General features: G+C 38.6%; 2 protein-coding genes across 3 annotated transcripts; both read left to right on the plus strand.

Moving 5' to 3' along the window:
• Positions 1-1,222: 1,222 nt before the first annotated feature.
• xrcc6 (X-ray repair complementing defective repair in Chinese hamster cells 6) lies at positions 1,223-10,770 on the plus strand. 2 transcript variants are annotated; one of them, XM_066664841.1, is made up of 12 exons: positions 1,223-1,492; positions 1,567-1,679; positions 4,631-4,772; positions 4,854-5,105; positions 5,200-5,386; positions 6,753-6,939; positions 7,026-7,194; positions 7,509-7,670; positions 9,441-9,570; positions 9,758-9,858; positions 9,958-10,074; positions 10,186-10,770. In XM_066664841.1, the coding sequence occupies exons 1-12, from the start codon at positions 1,420-1,422 to the stop codon at positions 10,383-10,385; spliced, it is 1,833 nt and encodes a 610-aa protein (XP_066520938.1). In that variant the 5' UTR covers positions 1,223-1,419; the 3' UTR covers positions 10,386-10,770. The 2 variants fall into 2 exon arrangements, with proteins under 2 accessions (XP_066520938.1, XP_066520939.1); XM_066664842.1 differs by lacking the exon at positions 1,223-1,492 and adding an exon at positions 4,175-4,313 and having other exon boundaries at positions 1,574-1,679.
• A 10,830-nt stretch (positions 10,771-21,600) lies between these two features.
• On the plus strand, positions 21,601-27,123 carry josd1 (Josephin domain containing 1). The gene is made up of 5 exons (XM_066662663.1): positions 21,601-21,753; positions 23,237-23,937; positions 24,979-25,107; positions 25,204-25,398; positions 25,513-27,123. The coding sequence occupies exons 2-5, from the start codon at positions 23,651-23,653 to the stop codon at positions 25,613-25,615; spliced, it is 714 nt and encodes a 237-aa protein (XP_066518760.1). The 5' UTR covers positions 21,601-21,753; positions 23,237-23,650; the 3' UTR covers positions 25,616-27,123.
• Positions 27,124-27,985: the final 862 nt, after the last annotated feature.

The raw sequence follows: 27,985 nt of genomic DNA on the forward strand, positions 1-27,985 counted from the left end.
CAACAATGTGCAGACCTATGGGGCAGGAAACCTCGTGGGTGAGAGTATATGCATTAGGGTCAGGCATTCCAGGCTCTGTAAATCAGATTACAAACATAATCCAGCTCAGTGATAAGTTAAAGTAATAAAAAAAATATTTTTCACATCTTAATTTGTGAACCCACTTTCAATCCACTTTGATTGGGTGTACTTTAGAATTCCATGCTGATGACACATTGTTGCATTCCTCCATGAATACCACATTGAGAATGATTTTAAACTTTTAGCTGTCTTTCCTATTTGATAACCATTTGATGGATTTTAGCCTGTCTCCCTGTCTCCTCATCCAGGGTTCATGCCTTGTGCTCAAATGACTCCAGGTAGGTTCCAGACCTTGACCCTGAATAGGATGGAGCTTTGTGTTTAGGGCGGCAGGTAGTGTTGCAGGCACACAGCTCCAGGGACCTGGAGGTTGTGGGTTGAAGTCATATTCTGGGTGACTATTTGTGAGGAGATTGTTGTGTTCTCCCTGTGTCCGCGTGTGGGTGCTCCAGTTTCTAATTGGTGGACCGGCGACTCAAAAGTGTCCGTAGTGAGTGTGTGTCTGCTGTATCGTAGTGAATGTGTAAATATTTATGTATTGACTCAATAGTGCAGCATTCATAATATATTATATATATATATATATATTATTTTTGGCAGGGGTTGTACGTTCTTTGAACAGTTTGATTTGACTCACTAAAAGGATCCGGAAAGCTCATCGCCAACTTAAAATTCACCCTCACATCAGCAGATGGCGCTATACGGCACATATTCAACTCTTGTTTATGCGAATAAAGTTATTTAATGGCCAGACAATATATTTTAGTAAGTTATTTTCACTTCTGTTCAAACCAATATGTAAGTATAATTTTCCACAGGAGTCTTCACTTTTTTATTTGGGCTGCGATCCTTACAGAAGTTGAAATTGGTATTTCCAACACCCAAACTGAGCTAGAATCATTGTCGTGCAAGTCGTGGTTAATGTAAAATGCACCACTGGTTTGTATAAGCCATTTTTTCAGGACATCCATAGTGCACTACTTGGGAGGGAATACGAAGCCATTTGAAATACGTCCTGTTTAGCTGCGGCTGCCCAGACATGTTCGGTTGGTTTTGTCACGCCCAACTCTATTGTTATTGGTCTGTTGAATTTATTCTGCTTGTCATTGGCTGGAATGTTTTATTGCCTCTCATGGATTGGATGGCGGTGGTGTCACTCACACTGGGGCGCTCCGGCTCCTGAAGTGAGCGGGGATTTTGCAGTGTATAGCTAACTGGATAGTTAGCTACTGAAGTAAAGTAACTTACGCTTTGAACCAGTAGTTTAATTCATTATATTTGAGGAGTATCCTGCACGTTTATAGGTTTACAGCCTACGGCTGTAATATTATTTTGAGAATGGCGGACTGGGAGGAGTACTACCGCAATGAAGAGAATGAGGCCGATCAAGAAGAAGGAGAGGAGTCTGCAGGTCTGTTTTAAATTATGAGCCGTATACACTTTTACTTTTTTCTGAAGTAATTTATGTCGTATTATCTTCTGTAGGAGAATATAAAAGCAGTGGTCGCGACAGTCTGGTGTTCCTGGTGGACGCGTCTAAAGAAATGTTTGTGAAGGGTGAAGACGGAGAGCCCTCAAACTTTGACATGACTATGCAGGTAAGATTAAAGAGAAAGCATATTTCTTATTAATCATATCTGTATTTTAATTATCCTTTCCACCTTAAATGGTGCGGTTGGTATATTCCGACGTTTTAACGAACCTCGGGGGCCAAAGGTGACTGTATGTGATGAGGGGCAAAAATAACATACATAAAGGTATCTATATAGCTTTAGTTTTTAACGTACATTGTAACATAATCTTTTTTGTTGTGTATTTTGGAATATTACAACAATGCAATTATGGTAATAATGGTGTTTCAGTAAGATATCAGGTTTGGTTATTGCAGAGGTTGGGTCCTGAGCGTGAATTTACTGTAAACCCAACCTCACACATAAAGATACATATAAAACACTCTACCGTTTACTTTGAAATTGTCCTTAATTCTTGTGATTTGTAAGAATATATAGATCCTGATTATATAAAATAAATGGTAAAACGTAATTTTACTTTTACATTTACAACATATATCAGATGCTCTTATTTACAGCGACTCACAAAAGTGCTCAGACAGAACGTGTATCCTAGCTAGTACAATAGGTTTGAGTCTACACTCCCCCTGAGCAAGGGCCAATGCTGATACCTAGAAAGAACAAAAACATAGTAAGTACAATACACAGCATCTAGTCAGTGCTCAAACCTAGAAATAAAGGAGTTAAGCATGGTGTAAGCGCAATAAAATCTGGTATAATGTGGATTTAAATAGGTGCTCACTTAAATGGGTCACAAGAGAGGGGGCTTCAGTCTGCGTTAGAAGACCACAAGATAGTCTGCTGTTTAGACAGCCAGTGGCAGTTCGTTCCACCATCTGTGTGCCAGATTTGAGAACAGTCTTGAAGCTAGTCTTCCATTTATCTTGAGGGATGGAGGGTCAAGTCGAGCTGTACTTGAAGCTCAAAGGGCTCGAGGTGCAGTCAGACTCTTGACCATTACCATAAGGTAGGGGAGAATTGGTCTGTTGGCTTTGTAGGCAAGCGTGAGAGTTTTAAACTTGATGCGGGCAGATACAGGAGCCCAGTGAAAAGCGCGCAGCAGTGGAGTGACATGGGTGAACTACGGAAGACTGAAGACAAGCAGTGCAGCTGCATTCTGGATCAGCTGAAGGGGCCTGATGGGCCACAGAGGAAGACAAGCCAGAAGTGAGTTAAAGTTGTCAAGTCTTGAAATGACTAGAGACTGGACTAGCACCTGGGCAGACTTCTTAGAAAGAAAGGGTCAGGATTGTCGGATGTTGTACAGTAGAATTTCCGTCATGCATTGTTAGTCAGAAACATTGCACTGTAGCTTTCACCTTTGCTTGGCATAGGGTTAAATTCTTGCAATTTGTGCATTTGTCATACGACTGAACTTTTGATTAACTTTTTGCACGGTAGTTGTGCTAATGTGTCCCTCTCATATAACATGTCATTCAATTATGCTATTAATCATTCATTTAAAATCAAACGCCTGTGGGGAAAATGAAAAGAATACTTTATTAGATGATTCTTTGGACAACATATACATATTGTTTGCATATGTGGTTTGAGCATAAGTTAAAAAAATAAAAATAAAAAGCATGGCCAGTAAACTACAGATGAGAAAGAGTTCATCAAAGGTAAACATGATTGTGTGAGCTAGCAAGCAAGCAAGCAAGCAACCAACCAACCATAACATTACAACATTCATTATCTGTAAGCACTTATCCAATTCAGCATCACAGTGGGTCTGAAGCCTACCCTGAATCACTGGGCACAAGGTGGGAACACACCCCGGAGGGGGGCATCAGTCCTTTGAAGGGCCACACACACTCACACCTAGGGATAGGGACACTTGAGTAGCCAATCCCCCTGCCAGCGTGTGTTGGACCATGGGAGGAAACGCACACAGACACAAGGAGAATCCTCATAGATTTTTCCCAGAGCGGGGCTCAAGCCCACAACCCCAGGTCTCTGGAGCTGTGTAACAGCTACACTGCCTGTTTCACCACTGTGCCGCCCACATTAGAACAGGTACATAACATTTTAGATTGATTATTCTTTCATAAAATGTTGAATATTTTCAGTATATTAAGCTTGTAATGTACTGTGTTATAACTCAGAGACATTGTAGTGAGTCAGAGGAGAGAAGCCAAGAAAAGACCAGACCAGTGCAGCAGTCTGCAGTTTTAAAGCTGGTTAATACATTTTTCAGAAGTGACATGGCATGTACTTCTCACAAACTATAAAACAGCCCATTAGCCAACATGATGAGGTAAACTTGCCTCAATCACTCCAGAGAATGTGTTGCAGAAGTTGGAAATGGGTGTTGGACCAAAGACTGCAGCTTTCCCAGAACTATCAGAATGAGCAAAACAAGCATAGCAACTGTAATCAAGACACATGCTGGACACTCATAATATCAATAAATATGCTATTGTATATATTAATTGAGGCTTCTGTATTGTTTCTGTCATAAAGTACTTAAGTATGACATGAATATGAATATGAATGACATGTGGTCTCTGACTTTTGCACAGTGCTGTATATGTGTACATTAATCTACATGTGCACTAAAATAAGAATCTCAGACAGAGATGATACCATCTCAGGAAGATGAGCAAAGAAGATCAGGGGTCCATTAAATGTATGCAGTCACCAGAGAAAGTGCTGCAAGAGGTATGAATGATGTGCATGACATGCTGTGTATGCTGTAGGTAATAACCAGCCTTTCCTTTACCAGAGGTATCTACGCCAACTCAAGGACAAAGATATGTAGCTGTTTCGTTTATTTATTATTTGCCATTTTCTATCATGCATGTGATAGCTACTGCGTATGGATAATAAAGTTCTAAACATGCTAATACTGGAAGATTGAGCAAAAATGGGTTTTTCTCAGACAGACTCTAGTGCAGAGCCTCTGAAGACTGAACAAATCTGAACAGTCCTGTTATTTAACATACCTATTTCTGTATGTGTCTCTATTCTGCTTCTAGTGTGTTCGCAGTGTGTACACCAGTAAAATCATCAGTAGTGACAAAGACCTGGTTGCATTGGTGTTTTATGGAACTAAGCAGAGCAAGAATCCCAGAAACTCCTTCAAACATGTTTATGTGTTTCATGATCTGGATTCACCTGGTAGGAGACAAGTCTTTTTGTGCTGTAGAGGTGCATCTTCATGCTGATATTTTTAGTTCCTAAGCATTCCGTCCCTCTTAGGTGCTCGGAGGGTGCAAGAGATAGACAGCCTTCGGGGAGAGAAAGGGGCCAAGCTGGCTGCTGAGACTATGGGCAGTGGCGAGACCTCTCTAGGAGATGCTCTGTGGTGCTGCTCAAACTTATACAGTGATATTAAGCTGCGGCTCTCCCACAAGCGCCTCATGATTTTCACCTGCAAAGATGACCCTCATGATGGAGACAGCAATCGAGATAGACAGGCTCGCACTAAAGCAGGAGACCTCAAAGAGACAGGTGGGATGATTAAATGGAAGGTAAAAAAAGTAGTTATAATGCATAAAAACTCTGTGAGACTTTGCTTAAGAATTGTCCATCCCCCCCACTACAGGAGTGGTAATAGACTTGATGCACCTTACAAAGCCTGGAGGGTTTGATGTTTCCCTCTTCTTCTGTGATATTGTAAGTCCCCCTGAGGATGAGGGTGACCTTGGGCTGCAACTTGAACCTTGTGGGAAACTTGAGGACCTACAGAAAAGGGTCAGGGCGAAAGAGATGAAGAAGAGAGCCCTGAGTAGGTAAGTGAAAATCAGCATTTTACACGAAATGTAATTTGGGGGAAATCTTTTAAAAACATTTTAAGTAGGAATGTATAAGTGAATTTGAACATGGTCAGAAGCATCTTGTTGTAAGGCCCTATGGTTCCTGCAATGCAGAGAACACAGACTGAATCAGTAAATTGAGGAAATCAGTTATAACGGAATTCAGATATATTTATTGAAATGCACAAAATTTGAAAATTTAATTTTGAAAATCATGTCACTTACATATGCACATAATCACATAAAGCAGTGGTTCTCAAACTGTGGTACATGAAGCAGCAAGAGGTGGTATGCCATATGACCTTGAAAAATGTATTACTAAATTAAGGAATTTATTAATTCATTCATTCATTCATTCATTATCTGTAACCACTTATCCAATTCAGGGTCGCAGTGGGTCCAGAGTTTACCTGGAATCATTGGGCGCAAGGCGGGAACACACCCTGGAGGGGGCGCCAGTCCTTCACAGGGCAACACAGACACACACATTCAATCACACCTACGGACACTTTTGAGTCGCCAATCCACCTGCAACGTGTGTTTTTGGACTGTGGGAGGAAACCGGAGCACCCGGAGGAAACCCACTTTGGGCACGGGGAGAACACATCAAACTCCTCACAGACAGTCACCTGGAGCGGGAATCGAACCCACAACCTCCAGGTCCCTGGAGCTTTGTGACTGCAACACTACCTGCTGCGCCACCGTGCCACTTAAGGAATTTATTGATAACTGAAAATCTAAAGTTTTTATGTGTAAATTACATTGTGTTTCAGTTTTCATAATTATGCCCTGGTGAAATTCATTTGTGTTGTAAAAAAAATACAACACACTATGTCTACACCGTAGTTGATTACATCTGTAAAGAAATGGTGGGTGGGTGGGGACAGTGTCCCTTTCCAGGGAGGGAACGTGATCCCCAGTTTTTTGAGAAATCCGTGTAAAGAAAGTCCAGTTTCAGTTGCTTACTGATGTAAGCAAAGGCTAGAGACAGGCATGAGCAATTTGTATTTTATTATAAAAAGGGCAAAGCGAAAAAGAGAAAAACAAAACTTAGCCTGAGACATACTTCAAAGGCCAGAAGGACTAAAACTAGAGGCAAAATCAAAAATAAGCATGAAGTTGAAGAAAAAATGTGGCCATTCTTCGCATCATTATAGCCCTAAAACAAAGTTTAACATGGAGCCACCCCTCCTTCAACTACTGCTGCAACAGCAGAGAGTCACCTGTAGCCTTTTTTTATAAATTGTTTATTTCATTATCAATCAAAAAGTTATTAGCTGTACTGACAGTTGCTTTTGGCTCTATGTGTTGCCTTGTAACTTTAATAATTTTATATCTTCAGGCTGAGTTTTTCTCTGGGCGAGGGGATGAATCTGGCTGTGGGAGTATATGTACTTGCTCGAACAGCCACTAAACCTCCTGCTGTCAGGCTGTACAGAGAAAGCAATGAGCCAGTTCGCACCAAGACTCGTCTCTTTCACACCCAAAATGGAAGCCTGCTTCTGCCCAGTGATACCAAGAGAGCCCAGGTGACTTCACCACTGAAATTGTTTACTAAGTATGAGCCAATTGTGAAAAGCTTTGATGTGACGGTTTTTGTTTTTGTTTTCTAAAGGTTTATGGAAACAAGCAAATAGTGATGGAGAAGGATGAGGTTGATGAGATCAAAAAGTTTGATGATCCAGGTCTTGTTCTGATAGGATTTAAGCCAATGGATCGTTTAAAAATTCACCACCACATACGGCCTGCACTTTTCATATATCCTGAGGAGGACCAGGTCACAGGTTAGCCTTAAAAAGTATTTTGTTCTAAACAGTTAACAAACTGCAATTATGATTTTCATATGATGCCCATTACTATTTTACATGCACACCAATGAATATGACTGCTAGTCTAAGCTATGTGCATGTATGCATCACAGTTTAATTTTAATGATACATTCAATTATTTAGTTGACTTCAGACGTTTTCTGGTGGGTGGGTATAAATACCAAATAGACCTTAGTCAGGTTGTTGTGTGTAGCTCATTACATGAAGTTATGTAAAGCATGTTGGTACCTGATTTCATTTCAAACATATGTTCTTTAATACTTTTCCAGGGAGTTCCTGTGTGTTCACGGCTTTGCTTCAAAGGTGTAGTGAAAGAAATGTGTTTGCATTGTGCAAATACACTGCCCGACGCAACACACCACCACGTTTTTTGGCCTTAGTACCCCAAAGAGAGGTTGTGGATAACAGTCAGGTCCAGGCTGCCCCTCCAGGTAAAATGTTTTTAGCACTGTGCAAAAATCTTAGGCACCTTAGGTAATTATTATTGTTATTTAAAATATTTTATCTTCGTAAGCCTGTTGCTTGTATAAATATACATGTAATGACAATAAATACAAAAACACAGGAATTTTTTTTCCATAAAAATGAATGTGCCAGGAGAAGAGATGTATGTAAAGTGATAAACCAACACATTCACAAACAGAATATCACTATTTACTGTAATAATATTTGTTTAAATATCTCCTTTTACTATAGTAAATAGTATTTTACTGCTTAATCTCTCAGGTGCCTAAAACCTGCACAGTACTCTATATTCATGTATACAAACATAAGAAATATGTCAAAGAAAAATATTTTCATTAAAATTGATAGATCACAGACAGGAAACGCCGAAACAATGACGCCACCACCTTGTTATTACATCATTGTCCATTCTGTTGGCTCCATTGACTATACAGATATACTGTATACTGATATACTGCTCAGGAAAATCGCAGGAACTATGCCCATTTACTGTCCACTCTGTTGAGCACACCCACCTTGTTGGTCCACTTTGTAGATGTAAAGTCAGATACAGTAGCTCATCTGTTTTTGTTTGCCTTCTTCTGGTCCTTTATCAGTGATCACAGGATATTTTCGGCTGGGGCTGTATTCTCAGTCCAGTAGTAACACTAAGGGATTTAACTACTTCAGCAGCAATGCTGTGACTGATTCAATCATTCCAGCACATCACACAAGACGGAGTGCTCCAGTATGGATATTGGAGCTGAGATAGATATTTAGATAGTGTGTACTGATGTTCAATTCCAGTCTGACTGAGGGTCAAAACAATCAGCTGTGTGTAATATGCTCTAAAAAAAGAAAGTGCTTTAAAGGTTCTTCATTCAAGACAGTAGTTCTACATGCAGCCACGAGCACTCATAATCCATTGCTTAAAAGATTATTTGCCTCATGAGAGGAGTTCTTCACACGAATGAAATAAGTAGCACCTCTTTATGAAAATGGATCTATACAGCATCAAAAAAGATTTGCCATTGTTACGATGTAAACCTTGAAATAGTACAAGATCCACTTTTGTTGCTATTTAGAACAATTATAAAAACAACATTCAACACAGAATCATTTACAGTATATTTTCCATCTGTCCAAGGAGTCATATCACAGTGCAGAATATCCTGTAAACTCATGGTTCTTTTGAGTGTTCATGGTTCTGTTAACCAAATAGTCTCTTGAAGAACCATTGTTTGAAAAGAAAAACATTATGAAACCAGGACTGAAACTTGACCTGATTAAATTGAAGGTTGTTGGACTGGACACTCAGTATGGACAGATATCTGTGAAGATAAACACAGAAGGAATGAGCCCCATTTGAAGACTCTTAAGAGCTGCAGAGATGGGGACAGTTCTGACCCACTCTGAGAGACGTGTTCTCATGCATCAGCTTTAATATCTGTAGTTGTATCTGGAGTGAGAAGAAACAGTGTACTTCATTGTCATGTCATTTGCTTATGCGTTCGTTACTGTTTGGTCATCCATTTTAGATGTTTGTGTTTTTACTGCATTCACACTGAATGCTGACACTGCCATTCAGTCTTTGTATCATTCAGTAGTAGAACTGCATTACTATGTCACATGCATACCCTGTTGATACACCACAGATTGGAAAAGTTATGATGTCCAATTTGTCTTCTGACACATTTGTTACATTTGTTTAAAAACAAACTAGTTCTTGTTAAACATTTGGCATTCCTTTCAAACAGGGTTCCATGCAATTTTCTTGCCTTATGCTGATGATATACGCACTCTGGACATCCAAAAGTGTCCTACAGCCTCTGATGAGCAGGTTAACAAGATGAAAGAGATAGTTCACAAACTTCGCTTCAAATACAGGTTGCCTTTTTTGTTCCTTTCATGTTTGCTATATGGAATAGCATGAGATATTACTATGAATCCATATAGACTTTGATTCCCATGACTCCTCAGGGTAATTCCAAAACTCAGTTCAAATGTCTAGGCTGAAAAGGAGTAGTAGATTTGTATTAATAACTTTTATTGTTTTGTTTATGAATATTTTCAGGAGTGAAGCATTTGAAAATCCAGCTCTACAACAACACTACAGAAATTTGGAGGCACTAGCCCTTGATATGCTGGCACCTGAAGCCATTGAGGACTTTACAAGTAAGCCTTCATTTTGTTTGATTATAGCAATGATTTTTGTTTTTCTCATTTATTTTCTGCATTCTCTGCAATATTTAACTCATCAACTTTACTCACCAGTGCCAAAGTTAAAGATGATTGATGAGCGCCTTGGTCCTCTAGTTCAAGAGGTCAAAGATTTGGTCTATCCAGCTGACTATAACCCCGAAAGCAAACCTGCAGTCAAACGCAAACCAGGTGAGGGGATTGCATTTATTTACTTATTCTGAGTAGGTAACTAGTAGCAGTGACATGGTTTATTGAATTGTCACTGTCCCTGCTGTTGAGAATTTTCTGTCCTGTTCACAGCTGAGGTTGGTGGAGGCGTTGACAAGAAACCAAAAGTTGAAATCTCAGAAGAGGAGTTACGATCTCATGTGCAAAAAGGCACCTTGGGCAAGCTGACCGTACCTGTTCTAAAAGATGCCTGCAAACTATTTGGAGTACGAACAACAGGCACCAAGAAACAGGAACTTATTGATGCCCTCATTACACAGCTCTCTACATAAGCAGTTATAGAAATAGTTCCATAGTTTCCTGCAACTGTAACATACTAATCATACATGTGGTACATTCCTTTAAATTGTTATGGTTACATTTTATAGTTTTACATCTGCTGTCAAATCTCTTAAATTTCAAAATGTTGTTACTTTGTTTTTTTCCATCCTCATTTATATTTAATACTCACATATTTGCCAAACACTGTAATGCTTTTTTCAGTTTTAGTTTACAAAATGCATATTCTACTGTGCTTATTGCAGGGTAAGTATGAGCTCAGTACCATTCAAAAGACAAAAGATAAAGAGAATTAAGCTTCTGATATTTTGTAAAATAGATATTTTTCATTTTATACTAACAGTTACTTGATTCAAAAATACTTTGCAATAAAATTTCTGTTCAAATATTTGTGGAATTATTTTACAGTATCAGTAAATTATTTTTAAGTTTTATGTAAGTTCTTTGACACATTTCCTCAACTAAGACAAATTGTTCTCTGTGAATAATACACAATTCTTAAAATCAAACTTCAGGATGGCTACTATGTTGGTTAAAATTAGGGTAGATTAAAGTACACATCGTCAGAATTAACAATACCACTAAAACACTCAACAAAGTTGGTTGCTCTCTTTTTAAATTAAAAAGGTGCATGTGACCACACAAATTCTGGTGCCTATAGTACCAAGGAAATTAAAAAAAACAAAACTAACTGACATATATCACACCGAACAAGACCAAATGACTGATCCCACCTTTAAATGAAACCGCGTAGTACATTGTGGATATTTTGCAAAATAGTACACTATGCACAAATCTGCCTAAACATTAAAATGGCCTTCTTTTAATCTATGCTCATTGTCTGATTTTTCAGTGTCACTTACCATAGAGGTGGATCTCTTTTCTCTGATTCAAGAACGAAGTCTCTCTGTTCCTCTGCATACTTTTGTTAGCCAGAGTTCACCATGTTCTTCAATGATCAGGAGCATCAAAGACAACCATAGAGCAGATATTAATTGGGTGGTGTATTATTTGCATTTCAGTGATATGTGGTAGTAACACACCACTGTGTCACTGCAGCGCTTGGAATGATCCACCAGCCAAATCATGCATGTTGTACTCAAATATATTGTCACTGGTGGTACCCTCATTTCTGTACCTTTAATTAGGGAACATCCATCCATCCATCCATCCATTATCTGTAACCGCTTATCCAATTTAGGGTCGCGGGGGGTCCAGAGCCTACCTGGAATCATCGGGCGCAAGGCGGGAATACACCCTGGAGGGGACGCCAGTCCTTCACAGGGCAACACAGACACACTCACGGACACTTTCGAGACGCCAGTCCACCTGCAACGTGTGTTTTTGGACTGTGGGAGGAAACCGAGAACTCCAAAGGGCACCTGTTGTGTCAGGTGAGCTGAGAAAATAGGCAATAAACGTAGAAACTGTTATTTTCATGTTATGGCTGGTCGGTGTAGACTGAATAGGGCAAAGTTTCAGACAAAGCTAAGATTCTGTAAGCTGTGTAAGTATTTTAAGTAGCCACCTGACTGCAAGTGGTGCCAGTATTGCTTTTCTGAGGAACATGGAGTGCAGACTAGACAGCCTCTGTCCTGAAATCTCATGCTGTGAGGGCTCTGAAGTCAATAAAGATGTGTCAGGTAAGGTATTTATACAATTCTTATGTGAAATACTTTTATATCTTTGTGACCTTACAAAAACATATATAGTAGTTATCTATATAAGCAATTTTATAAAAATATTTAAAAGTTATCTTAACATTAACAGAAGATACAGTGATATTTCACAATCTAAATATATTGTAAATCAAAATATGAAAAACTTAAATGCTCATTGTAACCAAAATTAGAGTACATTTTTTGATACTTAAGTTATTTGTGCTAATCTGGCACCTGATGCCAGTTTTCTTGATTATCTGACAAGACCTGTTCATCTGGCACCACCCCAATGTAAAGTAATGAGATACAATATTAATTTTGTTTGTTCAGGGCAGAAACATGTTCACTGTCGAACTGAGACAAAGCAAAACAAAGCCCCCTCCATTTTTTCCCTCAGTAGTAGCGCTACATAAAGTGAGGGATAATGTGTATTAGAACTTCCTTCAGCAAAAATGCATACACTTCCCTGCAAAATCTTTGAATGTTTTATGCAAACAATGCTCAGTATCAAGCTATAAAACCATTAAGCACCTCCTTAAACCGGTTAACAATAAAGTAAATAATTAACCTGCCTAGAATCCTGATATGAATCATATCAAGAAGTTCTAGCAATCGCACACAGAAGTTTACATATATATTGAGGTAAAGAACTTAAAATTGTGAAATAGATTTCATTTGGATTATAGTTGAGCAAGAATTACAATCATTTTTCAACATTTATTTGAATTAAATTGGTAAAAACTATATTAAAATGGATTAGTAGTAGTTTACAGCCTTTGAAATCAATATTGGGCAAAGGACAAATAAAATAGTAACCTTTTCAACTAATTATTATACATTTCTTAACAAGTGTGCCATACATCAAACAATTTACCCATTTACACTGTTTTCATTCAGATTTGTGGATAGACTTCAATACTCTGAAGACTGGTTTGCTTGCAGTGATTTGTTATCTTCTGTACAGAGTATCGCAAGGTAAACTCACATCTTTAAAAATGCACTTATTTTCATGATAATAACAAACAGATTTTAATGTGAATGTACATGTATGAAAAAATATTACTGAGTTTTTTTATACTAGTTAAATAGGCCTAAAAATCTATTCCTGCAAAGCCAATGTAAGTAAGGAATTACAGGTATTTAACAGTACTTCATGCTCTGTAAATAAATATATTTTGCCTCTTTTTACCTGTATGAACTTAGACCGTATAAGTTAGAGACATAACAGCAAATGAAAAATACCTTCTGGAGATTGATAAATTTTTCCCACATTCCTATGTTTCTCCCAGCTTTGATTAGATGGCCAAGTTTCATATTCTCTGTCTCAGGTAAGTACATAAAATGTCAAAATATATATGTTCACTTTTATTTTTTCTAAGCCCTGTATTGGGGGATAAAGCAGTGCTTTGTAGTTGTACCATTAGAAACTGTATTCCATCTGTTGCTTTGTATATTTTGTTTGCCCACTTTCATAGTGTTCTTTAATGGTCAGGACCGTACAGATGACCACCACAGAGCAGGTATGATTTAGATACATCGCTGCAGTTATCATGTGTGTTGTGTTTAAATGGTATGAGAAGATCAGACTGCTGCAGATTTGGTCTGTGAGGGTCCTGATCATTGAAGAACACGGTAAAACAAGGGCAAACAAATAAGCAGAGCAAAAGGTCATCTACGGTTTGTAATTGTATGACTACATAGTGCTCCTGTGAGGTCAGTGGAGCAGAGAGAATGGAGAGTAAGTGTGTTTGAACATGACCGTGTATATCTTTTACTCCTTTTCGTAGGACTGTCTTTCCTGTGGAGCGTGTTGAGTAACATTGTGTACGTGGCTCGTGGTATGGTGCTCACTGCTTTTTCTTTATATAGAATCTTCAGTGTTGAATGATTTCTTAGTCCCATGTTCTGCATTCCAGGTTTATTCACCATACTGAGATGGTCAACGCATTTATGGAGCTATTTTGCTGGTGAGACACAACACTTAGTATTTTTTTAACATTAGAATAAGACTATTCAGACTCATTAAGGTCTATATATGGTTTAAAATCTCTATATTAATTACAATTAATACATTAATACTAATTAATAATCCGTTATAACACAAAAGGCAACAGTGACCTGTTGCTCAAATAGCCAAATAGTGAACCCACATCCATCTACATTTAAACCTCAGTTCTTGTGAAATACTGACCATACTTTGTCATCTTCAGCACATATTTGTTAATATGTTTAATAATGTAATAAAGTAACCACTAACAGTGTGTTGTTTTATACATTAATGATAATGTGGTGTATCTTAACATGTGAAACAACTAAATTCACATTCTCTGGTCTTAGCTTATTCTATATCTTGGCACTTTCGATATTAGACAAAAAAGAGGTCACCTTTGCACTGTTACAAATGTTTATTAATGACTTTTAAAGTGTTTACAATCTAATAAATAACCTTGTAATAAACCAAGTTTTCAAACAATTTATAAACCTTGATAATTGCAGCCTTATTTTAAAATGGTACCTCTTTATTCAAATTATGTGCAAAGAATCTTATTTCACGTCTTTTCTGTGCTTGTGTCTGTTATAGTCCTGTTGTCCTCGTTCTCCAAAATCAGCTGGGTACCTGATGCCTTCAAGGCTTTTGCAGGTAACTGCATCTGGTAATAACATCAAAATTGAGCACTTCCTTTTATTATTTTTTTCTTACCCTTTCTATTACCCTTCACATCAGGGGTATGTGTGGTGGATCTGAAGTCATATTGTGCTTGTTTGGGTGTCTATGAAATAAATTTAGAAATGCAAAATAATTTATTTCGTTTACTGAAACAGCTAACCTAGCCTGTTTATACTCCACTCCAGTTGATCCTCCACTATTTCTTTCCAACCAGGTACTGTACCTTTCAAATAATCATTAAAACTTCTCCATGCCACATTATCTATTGCACCTTGCAATTTAATTTTTGTTGTATATTTTAATATATAATTTAAAATATAATTTTATTATATATAAACATAATCTGTCACTGTATGAATTATTGTGTGCTCTATGGGGTTCAAACCTCGAAAGTAGAGCCACCATTCATCCTTAATGGCAAGTTAATGTGTTTTGTGGCTAAAGGAGAGGGAGAGACAGCCAAGAGTCACTGCCGACAAAACCATTCCAATAAGCCATAAAGTACATTCCTGAACACCACTGTGCTGAGCAAAATAGCCTTTATTAAAAATAAAACCTACAGCCTAATGGCAGAAGCGTGCTCAGGATCAAAACATTAAAAAACAATGACAATGCTGTGCACTAATATACTCTGTGTGTTGTCTGATTACTTACAGGGTTCTCTGAAACTACTGTCTCCAATGCAGAACCTTTAAATATCACCAAGGCTTTAAGACCTCACATCAGAGACCCTGGGCTTCGGTTATTTCTCCTGGGCACAAGTAGGGGAGTGTGTGGCAGCCTGAGAGACAGTTTACTAGGGTACAGTGCAGGGGCCTTAGCCCCAGATCTGGAGAGCACTGCTTGGAGAGCAATGGTAGATGGCAGAGAAGTAACTGTTGTTGAAACTCCTGATCTTCTTGGTGTTACTCTTGCTGTAAGACAACGAGCCCAGCAAACCTTAAGGAGCCTTCAGTTGGCCTCTCCAGGGCCTCATGCCTTTCTGCTTGTGATTCCAACCACATATTTGGATAAAGTTTACCAAATGAGTGCATGTGACTTCTTGGCAAAGTTACTAAATTTAGTTGGGGAGGAGGCAGCCAACTACGTGCTGGTGGTTTTCACTTATGCAAGCCCATGGGGTGCTTCTTCTACACTTGAACAGCTCCTTGAAGAAGACTATCGAGGAATAAAAGCCGCTCTCCCTCTGTGTGGTAACAGAGTTGAATTAGTTAACATCAGTCCAAGTCGCTCTATGGACAGTAGGATGGCTGAGGGCCGGAGGCTGCTGGACAGGGTTGTGGACATGAGAGCCAAGAAGGGTCATTATATTCACGAGTTTCAGCGACAGGAAGATGAAGTGAGAACACAACTGCTAAATGACATGGCATTCCAGCTAGCTAAGAAACTGGATGGGAAAGGTAAATAGTCTTTCAACCGGAAACAAAGTGTATACATGTGTTTATTAACAGTAATATGCATTTTTTGAACATATCCATTGTTTTCTTCTAAGGCAGTAGAAAAAAAAACACTTGTCATTTGTGAAGAAGGCTGCAATAGGCAAAGCAAATTTATAATTAGATTTTTTTATCAGTTTTTGTACTGTATTCTGTTGTCATTGGCAGAGTACACAAAACAAGCTAGAAACCTTTTTTGTGCCAAGCACTATCTATCAATCAACCTTTATTTAACCATCAGAGTACAATTGAGGCTGACCCTCATTTACAATATATTGTAAAGCTATATACAATATAGAGTTGATAAGTTGAAAATATGTCAGATAATAAAAGTACATTTAGTAATAATAAATATAACTCAAATCAAGTAAAGGTAAAATTATAATGTATATATGTAACAGGTAATATAAATAAATCAAGGAAATATAAAATATTAAAAACATGAATAATACAAATACACAAAGAACAGAAAATATAAAACTAATTCAAATTGTAACCAAAAGGATAATTAAACCAAAAGAATTATAAGGAAACTAAAACAGGGTCAAATTACATAAAAATTACTGAAACTATAATAAAATAATTGGAATACAAATACAAAAAACTCAGAAATAAATAAGAATATGAATATTCTTAAATATACAAATAATTACTTGTTTATGATTACTTATTTTGATAACATTAAAATGCCATTTTCAAAGACTAGTGCTCTTCCAGAATTTCCAGAACATATTCACTATCAGTCCTGGGTTTGAATCCTTGCCTTCACCCACAGTCCAAAAACACATGCAGGAAGGTAGATAGGCTGTGTGAAATTGTCCAAATCCGTGAGGGTCTGAGTGACACAACTCTGATAAGGATGGAATGGTTACAGAAGGTGAATGAATGAATGAATATTCACAATAAACAAATAATTCACAGTAAATTCACTGCTCATTTGAAACAAGTAGGCTATGGTGGCTGTTAATGTATATGCATTACATACTGGAAAATGTATTCTTTCTGTAGTAAAAAAATAAAATGTTATTGCACAAAATCAAGATTGTTTTAAATTATGTACATACCCTTTCAGCAACATGCCAAATAAGTATTAGATAAAGAGTATTGTAAACTGACCACATTTGTAGCATACTTGCCTAACAGTATTAATATGTACTTATTTGTCTTTTGTCTTGTGTAGTAAATGTACATCTATATATGTGTAATTACAGTCATTTCTTTATAAAAAAATGTTAAAGAATAAAGCTTAAGTTCATTAATTAAATTGTGGAACATCACTGTCTGTCAAATATTTAATTTTCAAAAAGAATTACAAACAGTAAATGATTCCTAAAATTATTCAGAGTGTAAGAGCTACACTATATGTTTATGGACATATGGTCATGCGACATTCCTTTGGAAATCCTTGGGGATTCTGTCCACCTTTGCTACAGTAACAGTATTCTGTTTTATTAATGGTTTACACTGGATGTTGGAACATTGCTATGACAGTTTCATTGCATTCAGCCAGTGAGGTCATTAGTAAGTTCTGTCACTCTGACTTAGCCCAGAGATATTGGATGGTGCCTTACCACTCCAGGGAAAAGAGATCCCATGCTCTACAGACCAATACTACAGAGCTTGCTGACATTTATACTAATTTGAAACTGCTCTAGAATGACCCATTCTATTGTCAATGCTTTTATGGAGATTATACTAACACTGGACACCTGTAAAAAAGTAGGCTCACTTTAAAGAAGCTGAATTTCAGTAAAGGTTAAATTTAAATATTTCATTTTTTTTTCTAATGCCAATGCCAATGCCAATTATTACCTGCTCTAATTAAAGCCAGCTTGAACCAGTGGTGCCACAAACATTTCCAAAACAAAGGGCCATGGTGAGCCACTCAGTTTCTGAGTAACAGAAAGTTTGAACAATAACTCTTGGGGTTTTAACCCCAACCAAGGCTAAAATAGACTTCTGTGGGGAAAAATTCATAGTTGTATCAAGATTTGCACCCACTGCTTAAATGTTAACTTGTTCTGTTTAGTGTTCTATTTAATGTCAGCCATTCCGTAGTGACCATGAATCAATTCTTTTGAAATGTTCACTTAAATTAATTGTACGTCTGATTAAAATGCTTCAGCTTGGCCTTGGGTACTTCGGCTGTGCACACCTCTGTCTCTCTCTTTCAGGGATAAACTCTCCAACATAAAGATTGCTAGTGTAGCAGACATTTGGCAAACTAATACTTAAATGAAGTGTAGTGTGAAAAGTAATAATATTTGAATGTAAATGTAATAAAGGCTAGAATAAATCATGCTCATGTACAATACTAAGCAGTATAACAGATTTCCTAGTTTTTTTCTTGATAATATGAAGATGGTTGGACTTATGCTATTCATCTGATTTAATTTGATGGCAAATTTCATTTTTTAAAATGCAACAATAAGCCATATTAAAGATGCATTTATTTTTTTTAATATGCAACTATAAGCCATTCTGGTGCATTTTGTTTCGAGTGGTAGTCTGGGGCGCATTTTGATGATCGACTTCATAGTCGTATCATCTGACCTGTGGCCATATGTTCTAGACACTCGGCTGAAGAGAGGTGCTGAGCTGTCAACTGATCACAGTACAATGCTTCCTGTGTATTAAAGGTCTTTCAAGATCAGAGGAGATACAAGGGAAGGGGCATTTCTCTTGCACCATTCATACTTTGGGATAAAACAGCCCGCAGAAGATAGAGGGGAATGAGCATTGCATTATCATTCTCAAGGTTAGGGCCTGGCCAACATGACTGGCTCTGTAGCCCCCACAGATGCGGAGTGAAAGGGGAGAGAGGTTATGAAGGGGAGGTTTTGGCCTTCCTTTGAGGTTCAAGGACAGTCAGACTGGAAGAAATGTTCTGAGTTTCAGATAAGAGACACAAAGCCTTTGAAGAGCCACGCTGCCCCTTGATTACTGATGACCAACAATCAGCTTACTTTTATGGAAATATGAAGTCTATGTAAATGTATTTCTCCTTTGTGCTGAGCTGAATATATCATCTGTTTGTTTACAAAGCAGTGTACACACCTTGGTGAGAGCTGCCATATTTTTGTGAGTGCAGTTGTGGGCTCTGGATGTTGTGGGGCTGTCCTGGCTGACACGTCTCTACAACATCGCGTGGGCATCAGGGGCAGTGCCTCTGGACTGGCAGACTGGGGTGGTGGTTCCCCTTTTTAAGAAGAGGGACTATAGGGGGATCACACTCCTCAGCCTCCCTGGTAAGGTCTATGCGGGGATACTGGAGAAGAGAGTCCAACTTGTAGTTGAACCTCAGATCCAGGAGGAACAATACGGATTCCACCGCGGTCATGGAACACAGGACCAGCTCTTTACCCTTGCTAGGTTCCTGGTGGGTGCATGGGAGTTTGCGCAATCAGTCTACATGTGTTTTGTGGAACTGGAGAAAGCATTCAACCATGTCCCTCGGGATATTCTGTGGGGGATGCTCTGGGAGTATGGGGTACTGGGCTCTTTGCTATGAGCTATCCAGTCCCTATATAAACAGAGCAGGAGTGTGGTTCGTATGGATGGCAGTAAGATGGAGTTGGACAGAATTTCTGTGGCAGAAGGTGTCTGGTTCGGTGGTCTCAGGATCCCATGTCTGCTTTGGCAGATGATGTGGTTTTGTTGGCCTCCAGCTCCAGCTCTTGCTGGACCAATTTGCAGCCGAGTGTGAACCCTCACCTATGGTCATGAGCATTTATGTAGTGAGCGAAAGAATGAGATCACGGGTACAAATGGCTGAAATTAGTTTTCTCCGCAGGATGTCTGGAGTCTCCCTTAGAGACAGGGTTAGGAGCTCGGACATCTGGGAGAGACTCGGAGTGGAGCAGCTGCTCCTCCACGCTGAGAGGAGTCAGTTGAGGTGGTTCGGGCATCTGGTCCGAATGCCTCCCCGGACGTCTTCCTGGTGAGGTGTTCCGGGCATGTCCAACGAGGAGGAGGCCCCGGGGAAGACCAAGAACACGCTGGAGAGACAACATGTCTCGACTGGCCTGGGAAGGCCTCAGTATATCCCCGGAAGAACTAGAAGGAATGGCTGGGGAGAGGGAGGTCTGGGTTTCTTTACTCAGACTGCTTCCCCCGCGACCCAGACCCGGATAAGTGGTGGATAATGGATGGATGGATGAATTGAACTATAAGCCATAGTAACATGACCACACAGTCCAATCTCTCAGCTCCTCTGACCATACAGGAACAGTGCAATTCTGCAATCATAGACTGTAGTCCATTTGTTGTTCTGCATAGTTCATTTGCCTCCTTACACCCAGTGGCCAATGGTCCGTGTCCCCACGGGACAACGACAGAGCAGGTATGATTTGGATAGTAAATCATTCACAGCACTGCAGTGACACTGATTTGGTGAGGTGTTAGTGTGTGTTTTTAAAACCATCAGTGTCACTGCAGAACTGAGAATCGTCCACTAAGCCACAATATTCAGCCAGCAGTATCATAGGGGCAGTGTCCAGTGACCACTGACGAAAGACTAAAGAATAACCAACACAAACTGCAGGAACATATGAGCTGCTATCTCTAACTTTACATCTACAAGATGGACCAACAAATTATGTGTGTCTCTGGACAGTGAGTGTACACAGTGTTTAAAAACTCCAGCATCACTGGTGTGTCTTATCCATTCATACCGACACAACACACACTTACACACCACCACCACACTTCACACTTTGATACCTGTTTCAATATTAATAATAAACTGAGGAGTAAACATATCTCAGATCCTGGTTCTAAAAGACTGGCCAATAGAGCATAAATGTAATGTTGAATCTGGTTATAATCCATACCTAAAACGTACCTGCTTGAAATTTCTAATAGGGGGTTCTAGACTGTGTTGAGGAAGCAGTTCTACTTCCTTTGAGCTAACCTGAAGCCTAGTAAGAATGTATAAAACTGCTAATTAAGGATTGAGTTATTAGGATCTCTGTTGAGCTTTTATTGTACTTATTTATTTTCATTTTCTTCAGATTTTCACTGTGTATTAATAAAATTAATTACATAAATTTATCTGAAGGTGTGTTTTGGCCTGTTTGTGGAGAACACAGCTCTCTGACCATGAAACTACCAGATATGGTTCTTGCCCACAGAGGAAAGGATACTTTTATGCTGCAACATTCAGCATTCAGTTTGTACCTTGATCTGTGCCTTTCTTCAAATAACTGCTTCAGCAGACAGCGTTTAGGACGTTTCAGACACAGCCATAACGGTCACTGAATGATTAAACAAGGGAACCATTTCGGTCAGAGCTCATAAAAAATGCTGGGTATGGAGTCTTTAAATTAAAAAGTGGCCCATTAAGCATGTTTAATCAGCTGCTGTGCAGAGGCAGAGGGGCGGGGCTAAAATACACAAGTTTTTCATGACGTAACGCAACAAGGCAGCAGAAAGCGGATGACGTCTTGCGCATGCCCATGATGAAAAAAAGAGCTATAAGGAAAAGTGAGAGAAACAAAGGAATAAACAAACCGTGGAGGAGAGGGAGAAACGGCAGCTCATCGCGAGAGAAGCAGCTCAAAGTCCACGGCATTGTGTAAGGACAGCGGACAGAGAGGTTAGCGTCGTGTTTCATATTCGTTGTTTTTTAAGTAAATAAAGAAGAGAAGGGCAACGCGATGCTGGAGAAATGATCGGAGAACGAGGCTCTAGATGAATGTGTTTGTTTAAATCACTCTTCAGCTTCTCTCTGTAATGCTCAGTAATGGTTCACATGATATAAGACATTGTTAAACGTCGGTTATGTGCTTTCTTCTCATTTTACAGTGTGACCCTTCAGCAGGAGGAAGTTTTGGGCCACTGTGTTGACAGCTGTGTAATTAGTTGATGGGAGAATTATCACTCATTATTGCCTTGTCCTTCATTACATTATTGATCTACAGCAAAGTGGGCGAATTAAAGCTGGTGTAGGTAATTTTGTAGAAGTTTTGGAAACATCCAACCAAAAAATATTCCACCCCCTACCTTCAGCCCTACTTCCAAAGACTCTGCCCCAAGAGCCATGAAGGTGCACTGTCTGACTACAGCTAGAGGAGTCGACAGCTGTTTCTCAGTATGCATTCTTGAGTGTCCTTGCATCCACCTGTATTCCATTCCTATATTCAAGGACACAAAAACAAAGAACATTTAAAGTACCTGGATGTTGCTTATTATTTACGTTGTCCACAAATAATGGCAAAGTGACTTCCTAAGAACATCCTTTCCAGTAACATTCATTGGTAGAAAAGTCTTAATGTTCTTGTGATCTGTATTTGTCAGATGGCGTAAAGCGTATTAAAATATTTCACTGCCATTTTGGAGGTATTCTGTGGTCAGCACCATACTGTAAGTTAGTCACTTCATTTCATCAATACAACTGCACTCTGTGAAAGATTGCAGCGATAAGTCAGACTGGGGAAAAAATAATACTCTCTTGTCTGAGTAAAACCATAATATGGGTGACGTCATTGGCAATGATCACACATGACTGATAAAGACCATTTCAAAAACAGCTTACAAGAGAGGGTACAACCATTGGTTTCTATTTCTTTCCTTCTTTGACAAAGCATGCCGTTGTATTACTAAAATACCTGATATCTTGATTTTAATCAGGATGTAATTTGTACTTAAAAAAAAAAAAAAAAAAAAAAAAGAAAAGAAACATAATTTGGAGATATTACCTGCTCCGGCTTTAGGGCTTTCATCTGTTATTATGGTTTAAACTATATAAATACATAAAAACTAATTATTTTATCAGTATAAAGCATTTATATTATGCATTTAATTGACTTAATATTGTTACATACTGTTTCTGATTGTATAACAAATTCTTAAACTGATCTGCACAATTGTTTACACATCAGAAAAATATACATATAATGACAATATAAAAAAAATTAGGCTGACATTTACTTTTATGGCATATGTCAAAAATGATGTTGAAATTACTGAACTGGTTAGCGCTTCATTTATATAGTCATTGTTGGCTGTAAATAAATAAATGTATTAGGTTTAATTAGTTTTGAACTGTAACTGATTTTTTTCCCACCTTCTCTCTTTAGATTATTTAAAGGTTATTCTTATAAGACAGCAGTATCCTACAAAAAACACTGAGGAGTTTCGTCAAGTCTCCTGAATGTGTTTTGCTGGAAAACTTCCTCACTCTACTCTAAGTCAAAATGGAAAGAACTGCTTTGTGCTAGTGGACACTTTGGACTTCAGTGGGTCTACAAGTGGAAAATCAAATGGAGAACACAGAAAGGATATACCAGTGCTGATCTGAAGAAGATTCCACTAATTTTACCAACTGCTGATTGTCTTAATTTTCACTGATTCTCTCTCTCTATATATAAAAAACTTGAGGTGGCTTCCCTTCTCTCAGTGTAACTACCTACCCCTCCCCTTGCCACACACTTGAAGCACCTGAGTGGCAGCTGTGAAGATGTGGAAATGATTGTGCTGTAGTATCAGCAGGGATGGGGAGTACTCCATGTTCTGGTAAGGGGAGGGGGGTAGGTGGTTTTCAGGAGTTGGGCTGTATGCCATGGAAAGTGAGCAAGCAGAAAGGTGAGGCTACCGGAGGTGGGTGTGGCCCTGAGGCAGATGAGGGGTCAAATGCCAGGATGGCTCCTTCAGCCTTACGACCCCCTACCATCTATCATGAGAAGCAACGTCGAGAGTTATGTGCTCTGCATGCACTAAACAATGTCTTCCAGGACGGTGCTGCCTTCAGCAGAGATGCACTTCAAGAGATCTACCAGAGGTCAGTGAGAGTGAGCATGCTGTTTTACTTGTATCAGCATTTACAGCCTTTCAGTTGAAAATTACAATGAGCAAAGCTTTTTAAAATAGACAATTAATGCTACAATTGTTGCATATATATGGTAGAAGATATCAAATTATTGGAATGTTAAACCAGATTGGTGCGTGAGATTAGCATGTACAGGAAGCTGATCCATAAATATATTCTAGGGAAAATGATTGGGAAAAGATGTGGCTATATATTGAAGTTAAGTATAACATTTGGCAAATTATTATTATTTAAAAAAAATAATCATCAATATGTATATTTTGCCTTGCGCCCAATGATTCCGGGTAGGCTCCGGACCCACCGTGACCCTGAATTGTATAAGTGGTTACAGAATGTAATGAATGAATATGTATACTTTTAGGTTGACATGGCAGCCTATGATTGTCTTAGTTAAGCGTTAGCTGTAGTGAAAAACCAGTGCGGCTTTGCATCTATATTTGGAACCCCAATAAAATGTGTGGCATCTAGACGGTATATAGAGTTTCAAACCTAACCTAAAGTAATGGAGGTAACAAAAAGGTTTTTCTCAAATCAGTAGTCATAAATGATCAAAAGTACACAATGTGAACCACCAGATCATGTTTTATTTAATGTTTAACATTACACTTATATAACTCCTTTCTAGAAATCCAAGGACGCTTTAGAGTCAACACTTTGTTACATTTTATTATTCCATTGTTGTTGCTTTTTAAGGTTTAAACATGTCATTCAAAATAGTCCCCCCCCCCCATCTTGTAGATGAGAATATTTGAGCACACCTTTCCAACACATACATAAAGGGTCTTTTGCTTTCACACTCCACAGGAATTTATTTGATTCATGCCAAACTTCAACCGTGCATTAAATGAAACAGAATAAATTGACAAATCACTTTTAGAATAGAATTATTACATGTGACATGCATTAAGTATCACAATCTTTGGCCTTGCTGTGCCCCCCCCCACAGCAGCTGCCCCTAAACTGGACACAGTTTTAAGTTTTCTCTTTTGTCAGTCTCTCCCCAAGTACTTTGGTAACACCCCACAAGAAGAGCATGCTGGGAAATGGCAACTATGATGTCAATGTCATCATGGCTGCACTGCAGACTCGTGGCTTTGAAGCTGTCTGGTGGGACAAAAGAAGGTAAATCCTCTTTCCTAACTTCTGATGTTCAGTGACGTATGGATGTCCTGTCTGTTTTTAATGGGTTTATTTATGCAAATGAAATGTTTTTCATAGGGATGTTTGCAGCATTGCTCTGCCAAATGTGACAGGCTTCATTTTGAATGTGCCATCCAACCTGCGTTGGGGACCTCTGCGTCTGCCACTCAAACGGCAACACTGGATAGGTGTAAGGGAGGTGGGCGGGGTCTATTATAACCTGGACTCAAAACTGCGCAGTCCTCATGCTATCGGAACAGCTGATGAACTCAGGTACTAAGAAACTAATTCTACTCAATGTGTTTATTATTATTATATGTATTTTAGTCCAGCTTTTCTTACAGCCTTCTTACAGCCAAATATATTTATGATTTGATGATGTTCCAGGAAGTTCTTGCGTCACCAGCTTCGAGGGAAGAACTGTGAACTCCTGTTGGTCGTGCCTGAGGAGGTGGAGGCCCGTCAGACATGGAGGTCTGATAATATTTGAATCTTTCCGATAGCTTTCTTGGATTATTTCAGCTCATGCTCAGGAGGGAATGTAAGGTTCAATCAGGGAACCAAAAAAAAAAAAGAGCAAATGGAGTTGCACTCTACCAGTCATGAAAGCACACTGGCCAGATTTTGTTTACACACAAATGCAAACACAACAAAGAAATACAAAATGCTGGACGAGGACTTAAACAGCAAAGGATATAAACACACAGGGATATCACACCATAACACTATACTTTCCTAAATGGACTTTGTTCTGTCATTTGGGAATCGGATGCATTTTTATATGTTAACTGTTTTGTTTCATACTGTTTCTGATTTCAGAAAAAGTACTGATCAGTGATGCATTCTATGTGTATATTGCCTTTCCAGTGTCACCTCTTTACTCCCCATGTGACTCTGTGATTTGCATACACTTTTTGCCATGCACCTCAACCTCTTATCTCACATTATAACTCACAGTGGAAGGTGTTTTGTGTGCCCAGCTTGAACCTGGCAAAAAAAAAAAATAATAATAAAAAAAAAAAACTTAAAAAGGAACCTGTAGCACCCTTAACTGACTGTGGTTTATATGTTGTTTAATAATGTAGGGAATGATGAATAAGACTTATATAAAGCAGTACAGCATGGAACAGTAATAACTGGATATTTATGTTAGTTTCCTATAGAGTAAGAATTACAATCAAATAAAAATGGTCACTTTTATTCTTACATTATACCATTGCTACCTGATGGTTATAATTCTTCTCTTTTGAGAAGTTACAATTAGTTGAATTACGCCTTATGAAGATTATACAGTCTCAATCGTAAAATGTTTTCTTATGTCCAACTGCCAAAACAGTCTGTACTGTATTTGAATATGTTTCTAAGAACGTTTTGATAATGCTGGATTTATAAATCTGAGAAGTTGAAATGAACACGTGACTAAAGCAGGAACGGTCAGAAATATTGAGCTCCAAGAACGATTGGGGATGTTGTGATGAAGTAAAGAGGCCTTTTAGTGAAAGACATTTAAAAGATAGCCGCCATGTTAGGTGACGCTTGACAGTTCCTTTATGCTGGAGGGTAAAGCCAACTTTACAGCACTTCTGCTATTTAGATTAATCAGATATGTATATACTGCTCATTGAGTGAGAGGATTATAATATTCAAAAGGGAAATCCAAATGTATGCCTCAGGTTTTCTTGCAGCACTCACATTTAACTCATTGTAACGCTGGCTACAGAAACGAGACAACTCTTCCATTCTAGAAAAACCATATAAGAGGAAATCCCAAGTACAATAATGGAAGAAAAAAAATCATTGTTAATAAAGGAACATTCCACATTTACATACACAGGGTGCTTTGTAAAACTAGAAGTGTTTTTGATTTCTTTGCCATGACAATCTCAGTCCCCCCATATCCCTTTTTCAGGGGTGGTACAGTCCTAATGTGCCCATGCCATTGTTTTGTTTCCCATGCAAATGCTTGTAATGGCACTTTAAGTATAATCCAAGATGTGCTGTGACATCATTAAAATGTCTTTATATGTACAATTATTGGTGCTGGTGTGTTTTTTTCTCTGTTGATCTGACATTTAGTAGTCAGTAAGAAATTTGTTGATGATATAGGGGAAAAAAATGAGTGTGCTAGTATATCTATCCAAACTTCTACAATTCTAGGCTGCAGTCCTGCTCTGTTCACCCACTTTTATCCTGTTCCTCAGTGGTCAGGACCCCTAGAGGACCAGCACACTGCAGGTATTATTTGTGTGGTGAATCATTCTCAGCACTGCAATGACACTGATTCTTTAGTGTATGTTTCATGGGTACGAGTGGATTAGAGACAGCAGTGGAACTGGAGTTTTAAAAACACTGCCACCCACTGTCAGCTTTATAAGAGACACCTACCTTCTAGATGTAAAAGCCAGAGACAGTAGCTCATCCTATTGCTGAACAAGTTTTAGTAATGCTCCAATCTTTCATCTGTGGTTGAAGGACAGTGATGGCTAGGAAATATTCTCAGTCTTGCAGTGACATTGAGGGGTTTAAAATCTCCAGTCGCACTGCTGTGTCTGATCCAATGGTACCAGTGCAACTGACACTAATAGACCAGCACATCATTTTCACTGCAGCACTGAGAACGATCCACCACTTAAATCATACCTGCTCTGGGGTGGTATTTTGGCCTGAAACCATTGTCTTGACTTTGTACACCTTCAAATAAAAAAAAGGAAAAGAGAAGCTTAGTGCTAGGTCTAAATTGTGCATCTGTGCACGTATTTATCTTTTTTTAATTATTATTATTGTGTGTAAGAACTACATCATCTTGATAGCAGTCAGGCAGATATGGGCAACCTCTGGCCATGGTAATATAGGGCTGTGG

Source organism: Hoplias malabaricus, chromosome 3 (genome assembly GCF_029633855.1).
Source record: "Hoplias malabaricus isolate fHopMal1 chromosome 3, fHopMal1.hap1, whole genome shotgun sequence".
NCBI lineage: Eukaryota > Metazoa > Chordata > Actinopteri > Characiformes > Erythrinidae > Hoplias > Hoplias malabaricus.

What these genes read in the sequence shown, in the direction of transcription:
- xrcc6 (XM_066664841.1), top strand. Translation starts at nt 1,420, where the DNA reads ATGGCGGACTGGGAGGAGTACTACCGCAATGAAGAGAATGAGGCCGAT. An exon ending in GTGATACCAAGAGAGCCCAG is followed by an intron (nt 6,940 to 7,025) that starts GTGACTTCACCA and finishes TGTTTTCTAAAG; the next exon opens with GTTTATGGAAACAAGCAAAT. An exon ending in TGAGGAGGACCAGGTCACAG is followed by an intron (nt 7,195 to 7,508) that starts GTTAGCCTTAAA and finishes ATACTTTTCCAG; the next exon opens with GGAGTTCCTGTGTGTTCACG.
- josd1 (XM_066662663.1), top strand. Translation starts at nt 23,651, where the DNA reads ATGGGGAGTACTCCATGTTCTGGTAAGGGGAGGGGGGTAGGTGGTTTT. An exon ending in CTTCAAGAGATCTACCAGAG is followed by an intron (nt 23,938 to 24,978) that starts GTCAGTGAGAGT and finishes CTCTTTTGTCAG; the next exon opens with TCTCTCCCCAAGTACTTTGG. An exon ending in GTCTGGTGGGACAAAAGAAG is followed by an intron (nt 25,108 to 25,203) that starts GTAAATCCTCTT and finishes TGTTTTTCATAG; the next exon opens with GGATGTTTGCAGCATTGCTC.